The sequence below is a fragment of the Heterocephalus glaber genome, unplaced genomic scaffold (genome assembly GCF_053883595.1).
Source record: "Heterocephalus glaber isolate CG9 unplaced genomic scaffold, H.glaber_assembly_v1.0 deba00000122, whole genome shotgun sequence".
Classification (NCBI taxonomy): domain Eukaryota; kingdom Metazoa; phylum Chordata; class Mammalia; order Rodentia; family Bathyergidae; genus Heterocephalus; species Heterocephalus glaber.
This window is the reverse complement of record NW_028258138.1, coordinates 63264720-63285917: the sequence shown is the minus strand read 5'-3', so window position 1 is coordinate 63285917 and position 21198 is coordinate 63264720. Positions and strand designations below refer to the sequence as shown.

The window sequence follows — 21198 nt, the reverse complement described above, 5'->3', positions numbered from 1 at the left end:
TTGACCCTAGTTTTCCACTAAAAACAAAACACCCAAACTCAACCTCACAGCAGCTTCCACTCTGAGGGGCAGAAACTTTTTTTACTTACTGTAGACAAGACCTGACATGGTAAAGGATATAACTGACTCTGCATTCAGGTATCTGTCACCACATAGCCTATGCAATATATTTTTGTAAATTGGGATCTAGGCAGGTACAGTGTTAATCCATTTCCCCAACCTCCTTGGAGTTTACTATTTCTTACTTCCATTTGCTACTTCATTGGTTACCTAGGACAGTAACAAGTTCAGTTGCTAGGATTACAGTTATATTATTTCTAAAGGACAAGATGTATTTTAAATAGCTTACTTTTTTTTTTTTTTCTGGTACAGGGAATCAAACTCAGGACCTTGCACTTGCCAGGCAGGCACAGTGCCACTGAGCTTATCTCTATTGGTTTTTTCTTTGCTAATTATTCTTCTTGTACAGTTGGTTTGCGAGTGAACAAAAATAAAAGAAATGAGCATATAATTTTATCCAATTTATAGGGCTATTCTTTAAAATGCTGACATAGTTTATCCAGGGCATATTTATTATATTTTTCTCTGTCTGGCTTGGAAATATCATATCTTTCTCACCTCTGTTGAAGTTTACAGTCATTTTTGATAAGTTTGTTCAAGATTTTTTTTTTTTGATTGAGTTATAATCTCCTCTGGAAACACGAATTCCACACCGCTAAGGTTCGAATGTGTCTCCCACAGTTTATACATTGGAAACCTAATTCCTAATACAACAGTGTTGGGAGATGAGGCCTAATAAAGTGTGATGAGGGCGTGAATGGACTGATATTATGGAGGAAGGGGTTAGTTATAATGAGAGTGTGTTGTTATACAAGTGAATTTGGCTCCCTCTTGCTTTCACTCTCTTGCCCTTTCACCTTCCCTCATGAGAAGATGCAACAAAAAGGCTCTTGATGGATGTCGTCTCTTCATCTTGGGTTTTCCAACCTCCAGAACCATAAACCAAATTTCTGTTCATTATTAGTTACCCAGACTTAAGTATTTTGCTATAGCAGCAGAAAATGGACCAAGACAAATAAATTCCATGAATTTTCTAGGCAGAATTTAGGTTGGTTTATATACAAGGCAAACAATTCATCCAATTTAGTGGTTCTCAAGTGTAATCCCCAGGCCAGCAGCATTAACATCACCTTGAAATTTCTTAGAAATGTAAAGTTCCAGCCTTGATCTATTAAATCAGAAACTGAAGGTAGGACTTGCACTCTGTGTTTTAAGAAGTGTCTTAAATCATTCTGGTGCACACTAAAGATTGAGAGCCATCATTTTAGCTTTGGCAATTTAAATTATTTTAGAGTTAGAAATGACTGCCATAATGAAAATAAACCTTAAAGTTTTACTTTCTTTTGGTTTCCAGGTCAAATCATATCTATCATCAAATGTTTCTCAGATGGCCATTTTTTTGAGGTTTCTTTTGGAATAGATCCTAATTAACCAATTATAAAAATAATTGTCACTAGGGCTGGGGATTTAGCTCAGTGGTTTCGCCACCTGCTGTGCAAGTGCAAGGACCTGAGTTCAATCCCCGGTACAAAAAATAATAATAATAATTGTCACTAAATACTGTATTAGTAAGATTCTATAGAGATCTTCTCTTTAATATTTTAGAGAGATTCCATTTTTTGTAGGTTCATCCACATAAAACTTACTTCACAGTAGCTGAAAAAGGAAGTTTTCCAAAGATTATCGTCTATGAATACCCTTCTTTGAGGCCCTACAGAATCCTTCGAGGTAAGTCTGAGTTTTTAAAATATATTTAAAGTTAACAACATTCTGAAGAAGACATAAGATTATTGAATTAATCAGGATTCTACAGAGAAACAGAACTAGTAAGAAATGGAAAAGAGATTTATTCAATGGAATTGGCTTACATAATTTTGTGAGGTAGGTGGCGGAACCACTGAGCTAAATCCCCAACCCAGTTTACATAATTTTGGAGACTGGTAAGTTCAAAATTTGTAGGTCAGGGCTGCAGGCTGGAAATTTTAGGGGAGGGAGTTAAGGTTGTGGCCTTGGGGCAAAATTTCTTCTTCCTCGTGGAATCCTCAGTTTTACTTTCAAGACCTTTCATCTGATTGGGTGAGGCTCCCTAAGATCATCAAGGATAATCTCTTTAGTCTCCTGACTAGATATTAGCCACATAAGCAAGACACCTTCACAGTAACATCTAGATTATTATTTAGCCATCTAGATTATTGTTTAGCCAAGTTGACACATAAAATTAATCATCACCAATATCTTATAATTCTGTTTTTCATATAGTTAATTTCAGTAGTCAATTTTCAGTTTTGGAATTTTTGGTGACAAATTTTCACAACTTATATACTTTTGTGTTTCTCCTTTGTAAAATAAAATATGTTCACAAAGTGGTTTTTCTCATGTAAAATGTGAATATATTTAAAAAGACACATTTCATATAACAAAGTGAACATGAATGAAGTACAATGGCATTAGTTGGCCCTATATTTTTAAAAGTTATGTAACTGTTCAGCATCAGTTTTATACATCATTGTACATATCTAAACATTGTGTTTATGGTTTACACTTTCACTTGTATATGCTGGGCTGGATTCAGCTTTGTTGTGATTGTGACCAACATTCAGGCCATGTGAGCACTGACTTATCACATCACCAATTAGTTGTAATAAATGTTCAACTTACAAACACACACAAAATGTGAATATAACTTCTTTACCTTCTCCCTTTATATCATGTAATCTATTCTAAAGCCAAGGGTGAGGAATGATTTGGGAATTCCTCTCTAAAGGAGCATGGAATTTTTGTCATTCTTACATGAATTCCTCCCCCCCCACCCCAATGAAATAAATGTTGCCTTCATTTATTAGGCTCCTGTTCATCCTTGCAGATGGGACTGAGACGGCATATACTTATGTGGACTTTAACTACATGGGTACCTTGTTGGCCTCTATTGGTAGCCACCCTGATTACACATTGACTATTTGGAATTGGAAAGAAGAGCAACCCACACTGAGGACAAAAGCTTTTTCTCAGGAAGTTTTTAAGGTTACTTTCAATCCTGAAGATGAAGAGCAACTTACTACTTCGGGATCAGGCCACATCAAGTATGTGAATTGACAAATAGGGGAGCTGGTAGATATTAGAAGGGCATTTTCCTTTGTTTTCTTCCCTCTCAGTACTGAGGATTGAACCCAGGGCTTTCACACTGAGCTGTAGCTATCCAACCTGGTTTTTTTGTGTTTTTTTTTTTTTTTTTAAATTTTGAGACAGGGTCTTACTAAGTTGCCCAGGTTGGATTTAAACTTGGGATCCTCCTGTCTCAGCCTCCCAGAGTACTGGGATTACAGGTGTATGCCACACCTGGCACAAGGCTATTTTCTAAGAGGATCTAAGACCCAAAGACTTTTGCTGTTGTTAAAATTAGGATAATTTCAAAATGTGTTTTTAAAAAGACTAACTAGTAGTTCACCTTTTCTAGTTAGATATGTGGGATTTTATTTTCAAAGATAGTATCGATAAAAAAGAACAGCTTTTAAATTTAGCCTACCATCTTCTCTCAGTCTTCTCCTAAAAGAGATTTTATTAGTGTTCCAATAACTAACATTGGCATGGTGTTTTCAAGTTCATCTTTCATATCATTATTAAATTTCTCATTTGTAGCAACTCTGTCCTGGTGTATAAAACAAGAATTATCAGTCTCTACCATTCCTGACAAGGGACACTCAATCCTCAATGGTAGCAGAGCCTACTCTTATCTCAGGCCTCTGGCTCCAAATTCTCTGCTCTTTCGATTGTCACATCCTGGTGTATTTCCAGCGTGGAGTGTTGTTCTTTTCTACCTCTGTTCCACCCTGACCCCTCTATTTTATTAAGGAAACACTTCTGCTACCACCTTGGCACTGCCCATAACATGATGCCCAGCATATCTTTAAAAGACATTCTGGACGGCACCAAATTCCTCTCATCCCAAATTAAATCTAGTCTTTTTGTTATTCACTCACTAGAAATACAGAATAATTGAGGACATTTAAAAAATGTAATCTTGGGTGAATTCTCAAGAAAGTCTCCTAGCTTGTAGGCCACAATGTTCCAGTTTCTTATGTTGTCCTATCATTTAGTAAAGTGCATATTTTCTATGCACTATTTCTTTGGCAAAAGAGAGATATTGACTAATTATTTCATGTGCAAAGTGGTATGAAAGAAACACAGAATACATGGAAGCATATGATCAGGGACCTATACCATAGCTTTGGAGAAGGAAGTTCTTTGTCTGGGCTGTGGCTTTGTATTATTGGCCTGTTTACACCTTTCCTTGTCTGTTTTGTATCTAGTTGGATAAGCCAGACTCCTTTTTCTACATAGTCTCTATCATTCTGACTATTCATTTGTTTAAGCTATTTTAAAGAAAAGATTAATTTTAGCTAACATTTATTGACTGCTAGGCATGAAGTTTTTCAAGAATTTTATGAAGGAAATGTTACTAACATTTTCATATTATAGATGAGAAAATGAAGGCACAGTGTGATTGAGAAAAGCACTCAGTGTCACATAGCTAGTACATTAGAATTTTTTGGAAAACCTCCATATCCTCTAAAACAATACTGTTCAAAAATACTTTCTGCCAGACTGGAAATATTCTGTTCTGTCTCATATAGGAGCTACCAACTACATATAGTTATTGCTATTTGAAATTGGCTAAATTGACTGAAACACTGAACTCTTAATTTTATCTATGTTAATTACTTTAACTCTAAATTCAAATAGTCACTTGTGACTGGTGGCTATTACATCAAACAGCACAACTCAAAATATTAGATTCATGAAGCCAGACAAATTTTTGAGTATTTAGTTGCTGACTTTATATTTGCTAGAGCTTCGCCTGATGGGTGGGTAGTAGATACCACATATAAGTTAGACAAATGAATGAAGTAGTATATGATTAGGAGGTACATAAATATTTAGTAAAATAAAAATAACTTATTTGAAGTACATTTTATCTGTTTCTTGTTTGTTTTTAGATTCTGGGAAATGGCTTTTACATTCACTGGCCTCAAGCTGCAGGGATCACTAGGTCGATTTGGCAAAACAGCCACTACTGATATAGAAGGCTATGTGGAACTCCCAGATGGGAAGGCAAGTACAGCCATGGTTCTACTATAATCGATTGTGTTTTCAAGTACATATATGAAAGCATACATGTGTGAAAACACATCATATGTTCTAAAAAGCTCTGCCAATTGTAGTAACAAATATTATAATTGTAATGAACACTTAATTTTATACTTCCTTAGATTGTCAATTATAACTAAATATTTCACTGAAGTTGTCATAATCCACCCATACATACCATTTTCTTTTTGCTAAATATTATATATCCATGCGAAGTGTATAAGCATTTTCATATGTTAACATAGTGGCAGCCTTATAACTTTTAGTTATGTCATGGAATTACAATGTTTGTATGTTTTTTCTTAAGCATTCTAATGGGTTTTATTTTTAAAGCAGTTTTAGATTCACAGCAAAATGAGAGGAAGGTACAGAGGATTCTCATATACCCCTGCCTCCACATGTGCATTATCAGCATCGCCCCCCAGAACAATGCATTTGTTACAATTGATAACTCCATGTTGACACATCAGTGCTTAAAGACCATAGATTACATTAGTGTTCATTCTTCGTATTATGGATTTTCTGGGTTGGGACACATGTACAATGACAGGTGTTGTCTATTTTTATACCATCACATAGAGTAGTTTCACTGCCCCCCAAATTCCCTGTGCTCAGTCTAATCATCCTTCTCTCCCTCTTAGTCCTTGGCAATACCACTGATCTTTTTACTGTCTCCATAGTCTTCCCTTTTCCAGAATGTCATAGGCAATGTTTATATTTCTTATCTTTCCTCTGTTTTTGATTTGCCATGATGCTCCAAGTGGATTTAATGGGACCAAAGGTTATATACAGTCTTATGGCTTTTGTTTTTAACTGTCAGGTGTTATTCAGGAAGATCAGGCAAGTTCACAGTGGCATCTGCAGCACTGGAATTCAATCTGTTAGTTTATTCTTTAACTTTGTTAGATTATTTCCTTTCTTCTCTGACAAAACTTATGGGCTTATTGCCTGAAATGGTAGTTACTTAGAATTAGTTATCCTTTAATATTTTATCTGGTTTTCTATTAGAATGAGTTAAACACTATTACATGCAGAACAGGTTATACAGTATTACTTGCGATTATCTCTGATATAAGTAAATGCCCAGCATACAAATATTAGTCCAAGTTTAAGAAACTACATAGTTTAGTCATCTACCTAATGGAATAGTCTCAGTTGGAAAGTGTGCTGTATGAAAGGAGAAAAAAGTCTTGGTTGTTTGTTAAACTGTATATTCAAATCTATAAGATGAGCTTAAATCAGTCTAGCTTCAAATTCTGAATATTCTAAAACTTAAGCTAAAATAAAGATCAATACAGCCTTTAAAAAATATGGAATGAAATACATGCAAGGTTCACATAAATGTAGCGGAGAAGAAATCCATGTTAAATGGTAGACTCACAAAAGGAAATGTTTAGGGTGTTTAGGGTTAGGAATAAATACCAGATATTTAGAGGGCAAATTAGAATAAGACATTCATGTTGAGGAAGAGTGAATACTTTGGAAGTATGACTAAGTTCTAGTGTATGAGGAGTTTAACAGCTAGACAAAATTAATATTCTTTGGAAGATTAGTTTTACAAATTAAAATGTAGCATGTAAATTTGATCATAAAATGTGGATTAGAGGAAGGGGAATGTAGAGTCAAGGAGACGAGCTAGGAAGGAAGCTGCTACCATCATTTATTTTTAATTTTTTTCATTAAGTTTATTGGTACATTTTAGGTATACACTACAGTTACATTCATCATTGGGAACTTGTATCTTTACATGATGTATCTTGGTTCTTATTTTTCCCCCATTCCCCTGTCCTCCCTTCAAACCCTCCACCCCTCCCTATTTACAAGGACTTTGTTTACATTTATCCTTTTCTAATATTCTTTTTTTCCCCTTCCTTCCTTTTCCCCTACCCCTCCCACTTACCCTACCCCTTTAAACCTTTTCTTCCTATTTCACATTATCAATTATACATTTTGATCCTTATTTACACTTTTAATTTCTCATACCAGGGAAACTGTTCAGTATTTACACATGCATGTCCTGTTTATTTCACTTAAGAGTATGGCCTCAATGTGCATCCATTTAGCTATAAATGTCTCTAGTTTCTCTTTTTTTATGGCTGAGTAGTACTCCATTTTATAAAAAAAAAACAACCCACATCTTCTTTATCCAGTCTCCAGTTGGTGGGCACTTGGGCTGTTTCCAAGCTTTAGCTATTACAAACTGTGCCTCTATAAATATGGGTGCGCATATATTGCTGTGGTATGATGCTTTTAATTCTTTTGGGAAGATACCCAGTAGAGGAATAGCTGGGTCAAATGGGACTTCTACTCCTAGTTTTTTGAGGTATCTCTACATTGATTTCCACAGTGGTTGCACCATTCTGCACTCCCACCAACAATGGAGAAGAGTTTCTTTCTCCCCACAACTCCGTCAGCATTTGTTATTGGTTGATTTCTTGATAGTAGCCATTCTTTCTGGAGTGAGGTGGGGTCTCAATGTTGTTTTTATCTGCATCTCTTGAATGACAAGTGATGTTGAATATTTTTATATGTTTATTTGTTGCTTTTACTTCTTTGAGAAATGTGTTCATTTCAGATGCCCATTTTTGAATTGGATCTTTATATTTGGGGGGTCTGATTTTTTTCAGTTCTTTGTATATTCTAGATAGTAGCCCTTTGTCTGAGGAACAGCTGATAAAAATTTTTTCCCAGATTGTAGGTTGTCTCTTAGCTCAGTTGGTGGTTTTTCTTGCAGTGCAGAAGCTTTTTAATAAGATGAGATCCCAGATGTTGATTCTTTGTGCTAGTTCCTGTGCTACTGAGATTTTGTTCATAAAGTTTTTTCCTATACCAATGTCTTCAAGAGTTCTACCTAATTTATCTTCCACCAAGTTTAGTGTTTCTGACTTAATATTCAGATCTTTAATCCACTTTGATCTCAGTTTAGTGCATGTTAGTGATCTTAGTTATGGCAGGTTGAAATCCAGTTTTTACAACACCATTTATTAAATAGGCTATCTTTCCTCCAGTGAGGGTGGTTGGCTCCTTTGTCAAAGATGAGGTGGCTGAGTATGTATGGAGTTGTTTCTGCATCTTCTAATCTATTCCAGTGATCCTTGGGTCTATTTCTTTGCCAGTACCATGCTGTTTTTATCACAGTAGCTTTGTAGTACAGTTTCATGTCTCATGTCATGCCATATCTCTGTTGCCTAGAATCGCTTTTGCTTTCTAGGTCTCTTCTGGTTCCAAATGAATTTTTGGATTGTTTTCTCTAGTTCTGTGAAATATATTGTTGGAATTTCAATCCGCATTGCATTAAATCTATATAGGAATTTTGGAAGTATGGCCATTTTCACTATATTAGTTCTTCCTACCCAGGAACAAGGGATGTCTTTCCATTTTTTTATGTCCTCTTCGATCTCATTTTGCAGAGTGCTGTAGTTTTCAATGTAGAGGTCTTTTGCTTCCTTTGTTAGATTGACTCCTAGATATTTCATTTTTTTGGGATGCTATTGTGAAAAGAATTGTTTCCCAAATTTCTCTCTCAGTGAGTCTGTTGTTTGTGTACAAGAAGGCTATTTATCTATGAGTGTTGACCTTGTATCCAGCTACTCTATTGAATCTGTTAATTAAGTCTAGAAGTCTTTTGGCAGAGTTGTTTGGGTCTTCTATGTAAAGTATCATGTCATTAGCAAATAATGATAGTTTAACTTCTTCCTTTGCTATCTTTATTCCTTTTATTTCTTTCTCTTTTCTAATTACTGTGGCTGTTTCCAGAAGTATATTGAACAGGAGTGGTGATAGTAGACATCCTTGTTTTGTTCCTGATTTTAGCATGAAGATTTTCAGTTTTTGACCATTTAGTATGATGTTGGCTGTTGGTTTTTCATAGATAGCCTTTATCAGGTTGAGTTAAAGACCATCTATTCCAATTTTCTGTAAGGTTTTTATCATGAATGGGTGTTGGATTTTGTCAAATGCTTTTTCTGCATCTACTGAGATGATCATATGGTTTTTGTCCTTGGCTCTGTTAATATAGTGTATTACATTTATTGACTTACGGATGTTGAACCATCCTTGCATCCCTGGGATAAATCCAACTTGGTCAGGGTGTATGATCTTCTTGATGACCCTCTGTATTGTGTTTGCCAGTATCTTATTGAGGATTTTTGCATCTATGTTCATTAGGGAGATTGGCCTGTAGTCTCTTTTTTGGTTGGGTCTTTCTCTGCTTTTGGAATTGAAGTAACACTTGCTTCCAGGAATGAATTTGGAAGTATTACTTCCCTTTCAATTTCACTGAAGAGTTTAAAGAGTAGTGGCAATAGTTCTTCTCTAAATGTCTTGTAGAATTCATCAGTGAAGCCATCATGACCTGGGCTTTTCTTTGTTGGTAAATTTTTAATTACGTTTTCAATTTCACTCATTGTAATTGGGGTGTTTAGAATATTTTGCTACTGTCATTTTAAAAAGAGGTGATGAGAGTCTCAATTTCTCAGGACCAAAAGGATAAGAGTTGACATTTCAGAAAGTAATGCTTTATAGGTTTTGGTCAATGTTAGTGGCATTAATCACCAAACCGTTGATTTCACAAAGGCAGAGATGAAATAGTTGCCACTAGAGCATAAGAAGAGGTATGGGAAGAGAAAGCAGAGTGAGGCTGGATAACTAAAACACAATTATGTAGGAAGAATAACTTCTAATGTTTTACAGCACATTAGGAGGACTATAGTTCACAAGAGTTTGTTATTTATTTTATAAAGAATTAGAACAAAGGCATTCAAAGCTTCCCAACATAAAAAAATGACAAATGTTTAAGGAGAAGAAAATGCTAATTACCCTGAATTCATCAGTACACATGTATGCATATATCAAATTGTTATAAATATGTACAATTACTGTGTACAATATGTATAATTACTGTGTGCCAATCAAAAATACATACTGTTTACAAAAGGAGAAAACAAGCCTAAAGAATGTACTACAAGTGAGCTAAGGCTTAATCATGGGTAAAATAGGCAGGTATGTAGACCAAGAGGTGAAAAGGCTTGAGTAAAGTTGCCTTTCCATCAGGTGAAAAGAAAATGGAATTGCAGGACCCTGCCACAGGCAGTTAGATATTAGGCCATTTTTTCTTAAGCGTGTTGTATGGAACATCAGTGTGCACAGAAGCTCTGAAAATACGACCTTCCTAGTAGTCAAAGTCCTTTGTATCTACAAATTTCTCTTGGTAATTCCTAGCAAATACTTCAGTACTAAAGCTTCTCAGGGGTCTGAGAGAAAATACACTTGTTTGGCTGTTGACCTCTGTCTGCGTCTGCCTTCTGAAAGGGGTAGTCGGCACAAAAGCTTTTGACCCACAGTGCTTGGACCAGATCCTGATTGCTCTGGGTAATTTGGGACAAGTTGTTTAACTGTTTTGTGCTTCTGTTTTCTCCTCTATGAAATGGGGATAATAATGATCAGATTACCATTGGCTCATATGTTTATGGGCATGAGAAAAGGCTGTTTCTTCTGAGGAAAATAAAGTAACCTACACACACAACTTTATATGGTATTGCTGAACCATTTACCTAGCTTATATGATTTTTAGTATTAAATAACATGTACAGTGTAAGGTACACAAGCAGTGCTTGGTGCAGAGCCCATACTCAAATATTATTCCTGCAATGTTTGTAAACATTGTAAAAACTGATCTTTGGAAGTATGCACTTTGAGAAATTAGATTCAGTAGAGTAACTTGAGGTGGTTCCTTATATTGTACTGTTAACGCTGTGCTCTACTCAATTCAGTAATGGCCCAACAACTTATCTAACCTCTTGTAAAATTTTATAATATTACTTAAGTAGAATCTAATTTAGCAAGGACTTTAAACATGTCTTTCATTTTTCCATTCCTAGATTATGTCCTTAAGAGATATACAACAAAATATGCTATGTACATGACAAATTTCCAGTAACATATAGCCTGTTTACAGTCTTCTAAAACAATGTGTGATGCTAGGAAATACGTAAAAATGTGATTAGTGGTTATCTGGGATAGGGGGTTTTTATTTCTATATTTTCTTTTTTTTCATATTCAAACTTTTGACTTTGATAATCAAGAAAAAAACCCTTACATATAACTCATACCTACTATTTGAGGCATAAATACATGCATGTTTTCTGTTTTATGAACATTTCTTTCTTTTGCACACTGGCAGGTGCTTTCAGGGTCAGAATGGGGCAACTTGCTGCTTTGGGAAGGCAGCCTCATCAAAGTGGAGCTATGCCGAAGTGGCATGAAGTCCTGTCACAACGGTCCCATCAACCAGATAATGCTGGATGAGGGTGAGGTTATCACTGCTGGGTCAGATGGCTGTGTTAGGGTAAGTTTTCTTGATATGTAAGGAGTAGTACCCATATCTAAGACTTACAGATCATCCAAGTTGCTTTGTCAGGTTTTAATTTCATATAAAGATTACTTCATGAAGAAGGATAAAGGTCATGTACTCCTAAGACCAACTCATTTTGAATAATGCTTCTCATCTGGTAAATATTTGCTTTCTTATTGAAATTAGTTTACCGCATCTTAGCACTGAAACTTTCTGAGAGCACCTCTTGTTCTTTTGATCCATTTGTTGAAATAATAGCTTCAGGAAATGAAAGTCCATGTTAGCATAGTGTAAACTGTGGGCACACATGGTTTTCCAAGATTTCTGCTATGAATCAGTCACTTTCTATGGACAGATGTTTGAGTACATGTTATCTTTTACTAGGGATACCAATTGGAAACACACTCAAAGTTGAGCTGATAGGGTTTTCTTGTGGATGCTACCCTCTCCTTGCTTCTTACACTAAGGAACTGAAATACTTTTACTTGTGGACTGCACTGATTAAAGCCTAGACCAGTGATGGTGAACCTTTTAGAGCTTTCAATGATAATAAACATGTAGCACACATGCTATAAGTTCTCCCCCACTGGCCTACACTAAGCTGCAATATTGCCCCACATTTAAGTTCTATTGGTTGCTATTCTATCATATTTTGTGTGGCATCTTCTGTGAATATATACCACACTGTTGCTCACCAAACTGACTTGCTTTGTCATCTACTTAGTACATATTCTTTTTGGGACCTTTCAAAAGAAAGTGGTAGTAGTTTATTGACATACTTTAATTGTGTTTAGAAATAAGATTGCATTACAAAAAAATAGCCTGGGGCCAGGGATTTAGCTCAGTGGTTCTGCCACCTGCCTCTCAAGCGCAAGGTCCAGAGTTCAATCCCCAGTGCCAAAAAAAAAAAAGTCTGGTCACCCAGTTGACATTTTCTGAGTTTACTGTACCTAATACATTGCTTAAGCCAAATTATCCTCCATGGGTCTTCTTACCACAAGATTTTTGAACGCAAGTGTACGTTTTTCCATTTATAGTATTATGTTTGATCATGTTAGATCTCACACATTACTCTGAGGATCTTTCATGTCCTTTATTTTGCCATAAAAATGTTCACTAATCCTTCCAAGATAGGTCATCCCAAAACATCCACATACCAAATGGGAGAAAAACCTCAAGAGAAAAGAAGTGAAACATTTCATAGAGGATCCCTTCATGGACAACATTAATTTCTAAACTTACTTCCCTTTTCAAAGGCTAAACTCACCTCTTTAGCCCTTCAAGTTGTAAATTTCTACCTTTTGCCCTTTAGGAAAAACCTATCCCCAATCCTGGGGATTTGTCTCCTCCTAGGAACTGACCCTTTTCACCCCACCAGGCTTATCCATGGGGCAACAACAATCTCCCAGCATATGCTTTCCCAAAGTCCGAGTCAGTCAGTCTAGGATAATGTGGCAGATATGTCAGCAGATCTGCCTAGAGTGGGCTTTGGCATGTCATAGAAGTCCTTCTGAGTCTGCCATGGGAGGTGAAACCGCTCCCTCATTCTTCCCAGAGTGTCTGGACCCTTCCTCTAAGGAACAGAGCTCCTTTACTGAGATAGCAGAATATAAATTGACACTAAGGAAGAGAAACATTTTCTAATGGAGTCATCAACTACATCTATTTGCTCTGATTATAATTGAGGTAATGCTTGAATCATTAAGCAAGAAGGTATATTTCCCCTTCCAGTGGGTAACAAGTCTCATTATCATATCTTGTTGCACTAAATCATTTACTCCTTATGGGTACATTATATGAAGAAAGAACTATTAGAAATCTTGAAATAGAGCTTATTTTAGGCAAGCCATTACTTTGCTATTGATCTCTACAAAGAAAACTACAAATAATTCCTTATACTTCAGTTCAGAGTAAAATACCAGGGTTTGGGTTTTGGCTGGTGTTATAGCTATTTCTACTCACTGTTAATGTTTATGAAACAAGAAGAAATGACTTTTGAAAAAGCAGAGCGTTTTCTATCTTAGAAAACAAAAGAAACCACTGATTGATTGAAGTATTTTCTTATTAATTTTACAAGATATGGGACTTTGAGACAATAGACACTGCTGATATTATAGATGAAACTGGATTATTGGAGATTGAACCCATTAATGAACTTCAAGTAGGCAAGAATGTCAATCTCTTCTCTATGATAAAAATGAATGAAATTGGAAATAACTTTTGGTTGGCTCAGGTAAGTTAAATTCTTCTCTCTTGGCTCTTTAAAGTTACCTGGACATAAAATTTAAATAATAATGATAATAATGATAAACAGTTATCTGGACTAGAAGTCTATTGGACTGTAAGTATTATAAATGTGTTTGACTGGAAGCCCATTTGACTAAAGATTTGCTTATTGTTTGATTATATTCTAAGATAAATAGAAATTACCAAATATCAATCATACTTTTAAAATATGTATGATTTTGATATTATTGTTTGTGCTTGCTTTAAATTGCAGGAAGAAAAATATTTTATTTGATGAAAGTTCAAAATGATAAAATAAAATATTATTAGCTGTTTTTTATTTTTAGGATGCCAGTGGAGCCATTTGGAAACTTGACCTTAGTTTTTCAAATATTGTAAGTTGCCTCTTTTTTTCATTTTCCTCTACTTTACATAGTAAAAAATTTTGCCATTCTTTGAAGATACTTTATCTTTCACCATATTAGGTCATTGTTAACATCAGATTTAAAAGGGATCTATCTCATTGTACAACCAATGCACTTTTCACAAACATATAGAATTTTTATTTATACTATCTCATGTGATCCTCACAGCTATCCCATTTAGTAGGCATGCATCATCTCATATTACAAATGAAGCAATGCAAATTGGCATTTAAGTGACTTGTGCAAAACTACAGTAATTAATTAAGTGCAAAGGCAGGACTCCTAATTCCAAAGTTCGGTGCTCTTTCTAACCTGTTCTATTTCTTACTTCTGTTCAAATAAAATCACACATGTGTCAGGTTCTAGGTGCAGTTCTTAAACTTGACCTTAATTCTATGTTACCCTGTCTTTGAGATATGATACAGTTTGTCTGTCCTCAGACCCAGGATCCAGAATGCCTCTTCTCCTTCCATTGTGGAGCTATTGAAGCCCTAGCTGTTTCTCCTGTCACTTATCTTATGGCCACTACTGCCTTGGACTGTAAGTGGGAGCTCTTGATGAAAATATATTTGGCCTTGTTTTATCTTATTTCCAATATAATTTTTAAATGTGTTTGATTAAAAGCATTTGAGAATTTTTCCAAAAGGGAAGTCCCTTAAAGCAAATGAGGTGAATTGTACAGTGGACAGGGCACAAAATCCAGCATCCATGGTTATTGTGAGAAATTAAAATAAGGATATAATCTATAAGTTGTCCATGAAAATGCTCTTCATCTTGATACCATCCACATTTATGTTCTTCCTATTCTTTCAATTGCCTTTCCTCCTTCATGATTTCCAGCAAATCTATGTGGGCTGGGCAAGGTGAAGGTGATTTACCAATCATCATTTGTCTTCTTTATTACTCATATTTGTAAATTACCTGTTTGAAGACATACATGGAAAGTTTTGACTAATGAAAGGCTGTTGGATTATCAATTTAATTATTTATGAAATTTCTTGTAATAATATGTAAGAAGTGAGCCAATATTATTTCAAGAGATATTACGTATATAATTTGTTTCTTTTAAAATTGTCTTTTTATAGGCTCTGTTCGAATCTATGATTTTGCTAGCAAAACTCCTTTGGTTCAGATGAAATTCAAACAAGGTGGTACTGCCCTCACTTGGGTCCCCAGAATAGTAAGTTTGTTGTTATAATGAACTTCTACCAGGATCTATTGGTAGATATAGCATATTAGTGCTATTTTGTGAAAATATAGATTTTTTGACTCAGTATTTTAGAGAATAAAAAATTTCAGTTAGCTTATTTCATTCTGAATGTAATAAAAATCATATAATAACCTTATTATGGGTTTGGTCCTGTTTTTAATGAAAATTCTATTTTTATGCCAACTGCAGATTAGTAATAGTTTCATGTTGCAAAGTAATTACGTAACAGAACTTTGTGTGTCTATGCTCTATCGGTCTCTAATTTCATTCATCCTATTATTATTTGCACTTTGATTACAATATGCTGGGCTTTCTTCTAAATTTTGGAACTAAGGCAATAAACAAAAAGACAAAACTACTTGTCTTTGTGGATCTTATACTTTAGTAAGATAGAGGCAGAGACAGAAAATAAACCAAATTATAAATAAAATATGTTCTATTTGATAATAAAAATAGTTATGAAAAAAATGAGGCAGGGGTGGGGAGTTGTTCCAGTTATCTACTCTGTAATAAACTATCCCAAAGCACAGTGTCATAAAACAACAGTTCATTTTATTTTGCTTGGGATGGCAGTTTAGCTCAGTGGCACCAGTGCCTGCCTAGCAAGTGCAAGGTCCTGAGTTTGATCCCCAATTCCAGAAAAAAATTTTTTTTTTGTATTTTGCTCACTTTTTGGGTAGGAAATTCAAGCAGGTGTCAGCAGGGATGGATGTCTTTGGTTCAGAGTATCAGGGCCTCAGGAAGGATGACTTGAATTGGGCCTGGAATAATTTGGAGGTTGCTTGGTCACTGCTTGGTCATGGCACTTCTGGGTTGGATGATTTGAAGGCTAGACTAAGTGGGGAGTGTCACAGGAGTGTTCACCTAATAGGCTGTCCATATGGGCTGGGCTTCATCCCAGCATGGCAGCCTCAGGAAAGTCACATACATTTAACATAGCAGCTGAGGAGTTTAAGAGCTAGTATTCTAACAAGCAAGGCAGAAGCTTTTATGACCTATCCTCAGAAGTCAAAATATCACTTCTACCATCCTTGATCAGCTGAAGTGCTCACATGGTCAAAAGCCCTATCCAGATTCAAGAAGGAGGGACTTTAAACATCACCTACGTCGTAAGCATGTCAAAAAGTTTGTAGCCATGCCTTTTAAATGCCTTGGTGGCATTTGAGGGACTATTTAATCCTTACTGTTGTTCCAGACACAAAATAGATATAGGTATGATTGAAATGGAGCAGAATTTCATGATGGGAGCAAGGCTAGAAAAAGAACTGAGGTCAGAGAACAGAGGCAGCACAATTATGAGGCTAGAATAATTAAGAATGATAGAGCATTTGGATTGGCAGGTCTGGCTCACTCTTTACCCTAATCTCCTTATACTTACTCTTACTTGAAGTCTTTAAAACATACCTTATGTAATTGAATCATTTCTTGAGATGGTTGTGTGATGTTCATAGGATCTTTCCTTTTAAAAATTTATATCCAAGTAATCTCCATATGGGTATCATGCTCAGAATGTCCCTTCTTGCATACCTCCTTGCTTTTCTGGAACATTCCACGTATTTTTTATGATTTATCTCAGGTCAAACATCACCTCTGCTTAGCCCTTTGTGAACCCACCTTCAAGTATAGTTAGGTCCTCCTTTCTCTGTGGGATTTCCTGTGAGGGCTGTGTACATTTCTCTTATAGCACTTATCATAACACACTGAAATTACTTGCTTTATTGTCTGCCTTTCCTATTAGACTTTTTAAAAAAAAATTATGACAACCATGTTGTATTCTTTGCATCTAGAGTACAAATGTATAGTTACTGGCACACTTACACAGTAAATGTTTGTTGAATGGGCAACATGCAACCAGAATTAAATGGAATACAGTTTTCTTACTCCTAAGATTCTCATAAATGGTTGGCCACAGCTATGGTCACTGTGCTCTAAAGGATGCCTCGGCTTTTGCCTTTCTCTGGAATACTCTCCAAGATAGTAGATTTAATACATTCAGACATTACTAGTTATATATCTCTAGCTCGGGCTTTTCCTTTAAGCTGCAGACAATGTATCATTTCCGTTTTGAGATCTCAGGGAGACCTCAAATGCAATATGTTTAAGACTAAATTCATGATCTTCTGCTCACACCTATCCATCTCTTTCTCTAAAACAACAATAGCAATAACAAACCACACAGACCTTAATTATAGTGTTCTGTCTCAATAATTCCATTACCAGTCATCCCTTACAGATCCCTCTGCCTCATCCTTTATGTCCAGGCATCACCAAATAGAGTCATTTTATCTCCCCATATTAAAATATGTCCACATCCTTTCTTTCTACTGTACTACCTCAGGCCAAGTGACCTTGGTATATAGTAGCCATCTCTTTTTTTCCCCTCAATTTTGTTATTAGTATATGTTTGCAAAACATAGTAAATGCATTCATCATTAAGGAATTGGTACATAAATATATAAAGCGTCTTGATCCTTTTTACTTCTCCTTCCCTTCCCCTCCCTCTTATCTCTCATCCCATCCCTAGAGCCCTTTCCTATCCTTTTAATGAACTCTTTAATTCATTGACTTTTTGTATTTTTTTTTAGTTTCAATTTTATTAATTTCCAATCTGATCTTTGTAATTTCATTCCTTCTATTAGTTTCAGATTTGGCTTATTCTTGTCTTTCTAGGACCTTGAGGTGCATCATTAAGTTATTTGGGATTACTCTAGTCTTTTTATGTGTACATTTGCAGCTATTAACTTCACTTTTAAAAATGCTTTTGTTGGGGATTTGGGTAGTGGTTCCACCATCTGCCTCGAAAGGTCAAGGTCCTGAGTTCAATCCCTGGTACCCAAAAAACAAAACAGAACAAAATGCTTTCGTTGTGTCCCATAGGTTTTACTATGTTACGCTTCCAGGAATATTCTAGGAATATTTTTATTTTATTCCCTGATTTCTTCTGTGATCTATTGGTTATTCAATGATCTCCATGTGTTTGCATAATTTCTGTGGCTTCTTTTGCTGTTGATTTCTAGCGTCATTCTGATATGATTGAATAGTATGCAGGGAATTATTTCAATTCTTTTCTATTCATTTAAGTATGCTTTATGGCCTAAGATATGGTCAGTTTTGGAAAAAGTCCCATGTGCTGTTGAGAAAAATGTGCATTCTGTTTTTGGATGAAACAGTCACAGATATCTGCTAAGCTCATTTGTTCAATGGTGGGGTTTAACTTTGATATTTCTTTGTTGATTTTTGTGTGTGTGTGATTTAACTAATTGCAAGAGTGGGATATTGAAGTCTCCCACTGTGATTGTATTGGTGGCTATATTTTCTTTTAAGTCCAGTAGTTTTCATTAGATGAAGTTGAGTATGCCAACATTAGGTACATAGCTATTTATATTGTTATATTTTCCTGTTGAATTGTTCCCTCTACCAGTATGTTATGGCCATCTTTGTCTCTTCCAGTCAGTTTTTGCTTATATATTGCTGTCTCTAAAAATAAGATAGCTACCCCTGATGTTTTCAGGCTTTGGTTGATTGTGGTGTCATTTTCAGTTACTTCATTTTCAGTTTATGAACTTCCTTTTGGATGAGATGTATCTCCTGTTATATGGTTACTTTATATATATATATATATATATATATATATATATATATATAGTTACTTTTTAAAAAATTCAATCTGCCTTTTGATTGGCGAGTTAAACCACTGGCATTGAACGTTATTATTGTAAGATGTTTATTGAATAACTATCATTGGATTATTTTCCAATGCTGATTCCTTTATTTTTTCTTCTATATGCCTCTTTGCTGCTGGTGGGGTTCCTGTCTCTGTTTAGGATTCCTTTAAGTATTTTCTGCAATGCTGGTTTAGTGGTCCTGGACTTCTTTATGATTTCTTTGTTGTAAAAAGTTTTTACTTTTTTGTAAATTTTGAAGGGTAATTTTGCAGCATATAAAAGTCTGGGCTGACAATTTTTTTATTTTAGGGCTTGAAAAACTTTGTTTCATGCTCTCCTGGCCTTTAAAGTTTGTGCTGAGAAATCTGCAGTTATTTTGATGGGCATGCATTTATGTTTACTTGCTGATTTTCTCTTAACAACTTTTAGTATTTTCTCTTTTTGTTGAATTTTTGAAATTTTGATTATGATATGTTGTGAAGAGGTTCTTTTCTGGTCATGTCTATTTGGGGTTCTATATGCCTCTTGTACTTGAGTAGTGAATTCTTTCCCTAGATTTGGAAATTTTTCTGTTATAATTTCAGTGGATAAATTTTATAACTTTTGAGTTATCTTCTGATTTTTTGTTTATTCCTAAAATTCTGAAGTTGTTGTTTTTTGAGTCATCTAGAAGCTTGGATCCAGCTTACATGGTCTTGTCAGTTTTAAAGTATCATTGAACTTATGATCTACTACATCTACCCTGTCTTCTATTTCTGACACTTTGTCCTCATATCAGTCAAATCTGCTACCCATGCTTTCCAATGAATTTTTCATATTGTCTATTTCTACTTTCTTTCTTTTCACACTTTCTAGTTCTTCACCAAAGTAGTAATTCATATTTTGTTTTACTTAACTCAATTATTGTCTTCTTTAAGATTATCAAACATTTTATTAGAAAAATCTTTGTTTAATTAAATCCTCTTTGAGCTCATTAAATATTTTATGCATTTGCTTATATGTTTCTTTTGTTTTTTTAATCTTTTCAGACATTTTGACAATTTGGTTTTTGAGTTCTTTGAGTATAGCTTCCTCTACTTCAGTATCTGTGAGATCAGCCTTTGGGAAGTTAAGTTTTTTGGGGACATCTTTTGCCTTACTTTCTCATGCTTCTATTGTTTTAACACTGTGTGTTGAAGGTCAGTTAGGGTAGAGAAACTCTGTTACTACAGTGGAGATAACTTTAGTTAAGAGTCTGACTCCTTGTAATGTGTTCCTGGATTTGTTTATGTTTATGGTGTCTAGACCCTTCTGCAACCTAGTCAGCATAATATTTGAGGGTATCTTTACTGTCTAGCCTTCTTCTTGGGGCTTGATCTCATCATCACACATAGAGGAGGAAACAAAATGCAGTAATGTTGATGACACAAAGACAAACCAGATAATGGCATACAGGAAAAACCAATTAAAAGCAACACTATGCCAACATTAACAATAGAAAAGAAGTGAGCAATAATAATAAACTCAAAGACAAATTGGTTATTAACATACCATAAGAACTAATAATAGCTATAACTGCACCATCCTTAGCAATAGAAAAGAGATCATCAATAATAACTAGATAAAGACAAACTAAATATTGACATACAGAAAATATCTACTAAAAGCAATGACTATACCACTATTAACAATAGGAAAAAAATTCAGCAATAATAGCATAGAGTCAACTAAATAGCTAAAATTTATGAAGTTTAATAGTAATAAAAATGGAAGAGTAAAGGAAAGAGAAAATGAAATAAGTAAAATTTGCAAAAGAATGAAAAGGAAGATGAAAAGGAGGAGAGAACAGTGAGACAAAAATTTGATTAAAGAATAAAAGTTAATAGAATTAGGAAAAAGTAACAGAAAAAGATGAAAAGCTAAATAAGAAAAAATATAAAAACAAAGAATAAAAGATAGGATAAAAAGAAAAAAAAAAAAAGCAACCCACAGAACAAACAAAGATAAAAAAAAGAGATGAGTCAAAAAATTTTCTCCATGTGTTTGGTGAGTGGTTTCCTTCCACAGCCTGTGGTATTGGGATCTGTCAGATGTGGGTGAGGAATAGTGAGTCACAGGGTCTGTTTTGTTTCCACA

General features: G+C 35.0%; 1 protein-coding gene across 9 annotated transcripts in view; it reads left to right on the top strand.

Annotated features, from left to right (window-relative positions):
• Positions 1 to 21198, top strand: part of Cfap44 (cilia and flagella associated protein 44) — a 110247-nt gene that overhangs the window by 11970 nt on the left and 77079 nt on the right. For all 9 annotated transcript variants that reach the window (XM_087215532.1, XM_087215553.1, XM_087215549.1 and 6 more), the window contains 8 exons: positions 1686 to 1788; positions 2924 to 3140; positions 5055 to 5169; positions 11387 to 11551; positions 13635 to 13790; positions 14131 to 14178; positions 14649 to 14748; positions 15294 to 15388. In XM_087215532.1, the coding sequence (XP_087071658.1) occupies positions 1686 to 1788; positions 2924 to 3140; positions 5055 to 5169; positions 11387 to 11551; positions 13635 to 13790; positions 14131 to 14178; positions 14649 to 14748; positions 15294 to 15388 (999 nt within the window). The remainder of the gene's footprint in view (positions 1 to 1685; positions 1789 to 2923; positions 3141 to 5054; positions 5170 to 11386; positions 11552 to 13634; positions 13791 to 14130; positions 14179 to 14648; positions 14749 to 15293; positions 15389 to 21198) is intronic.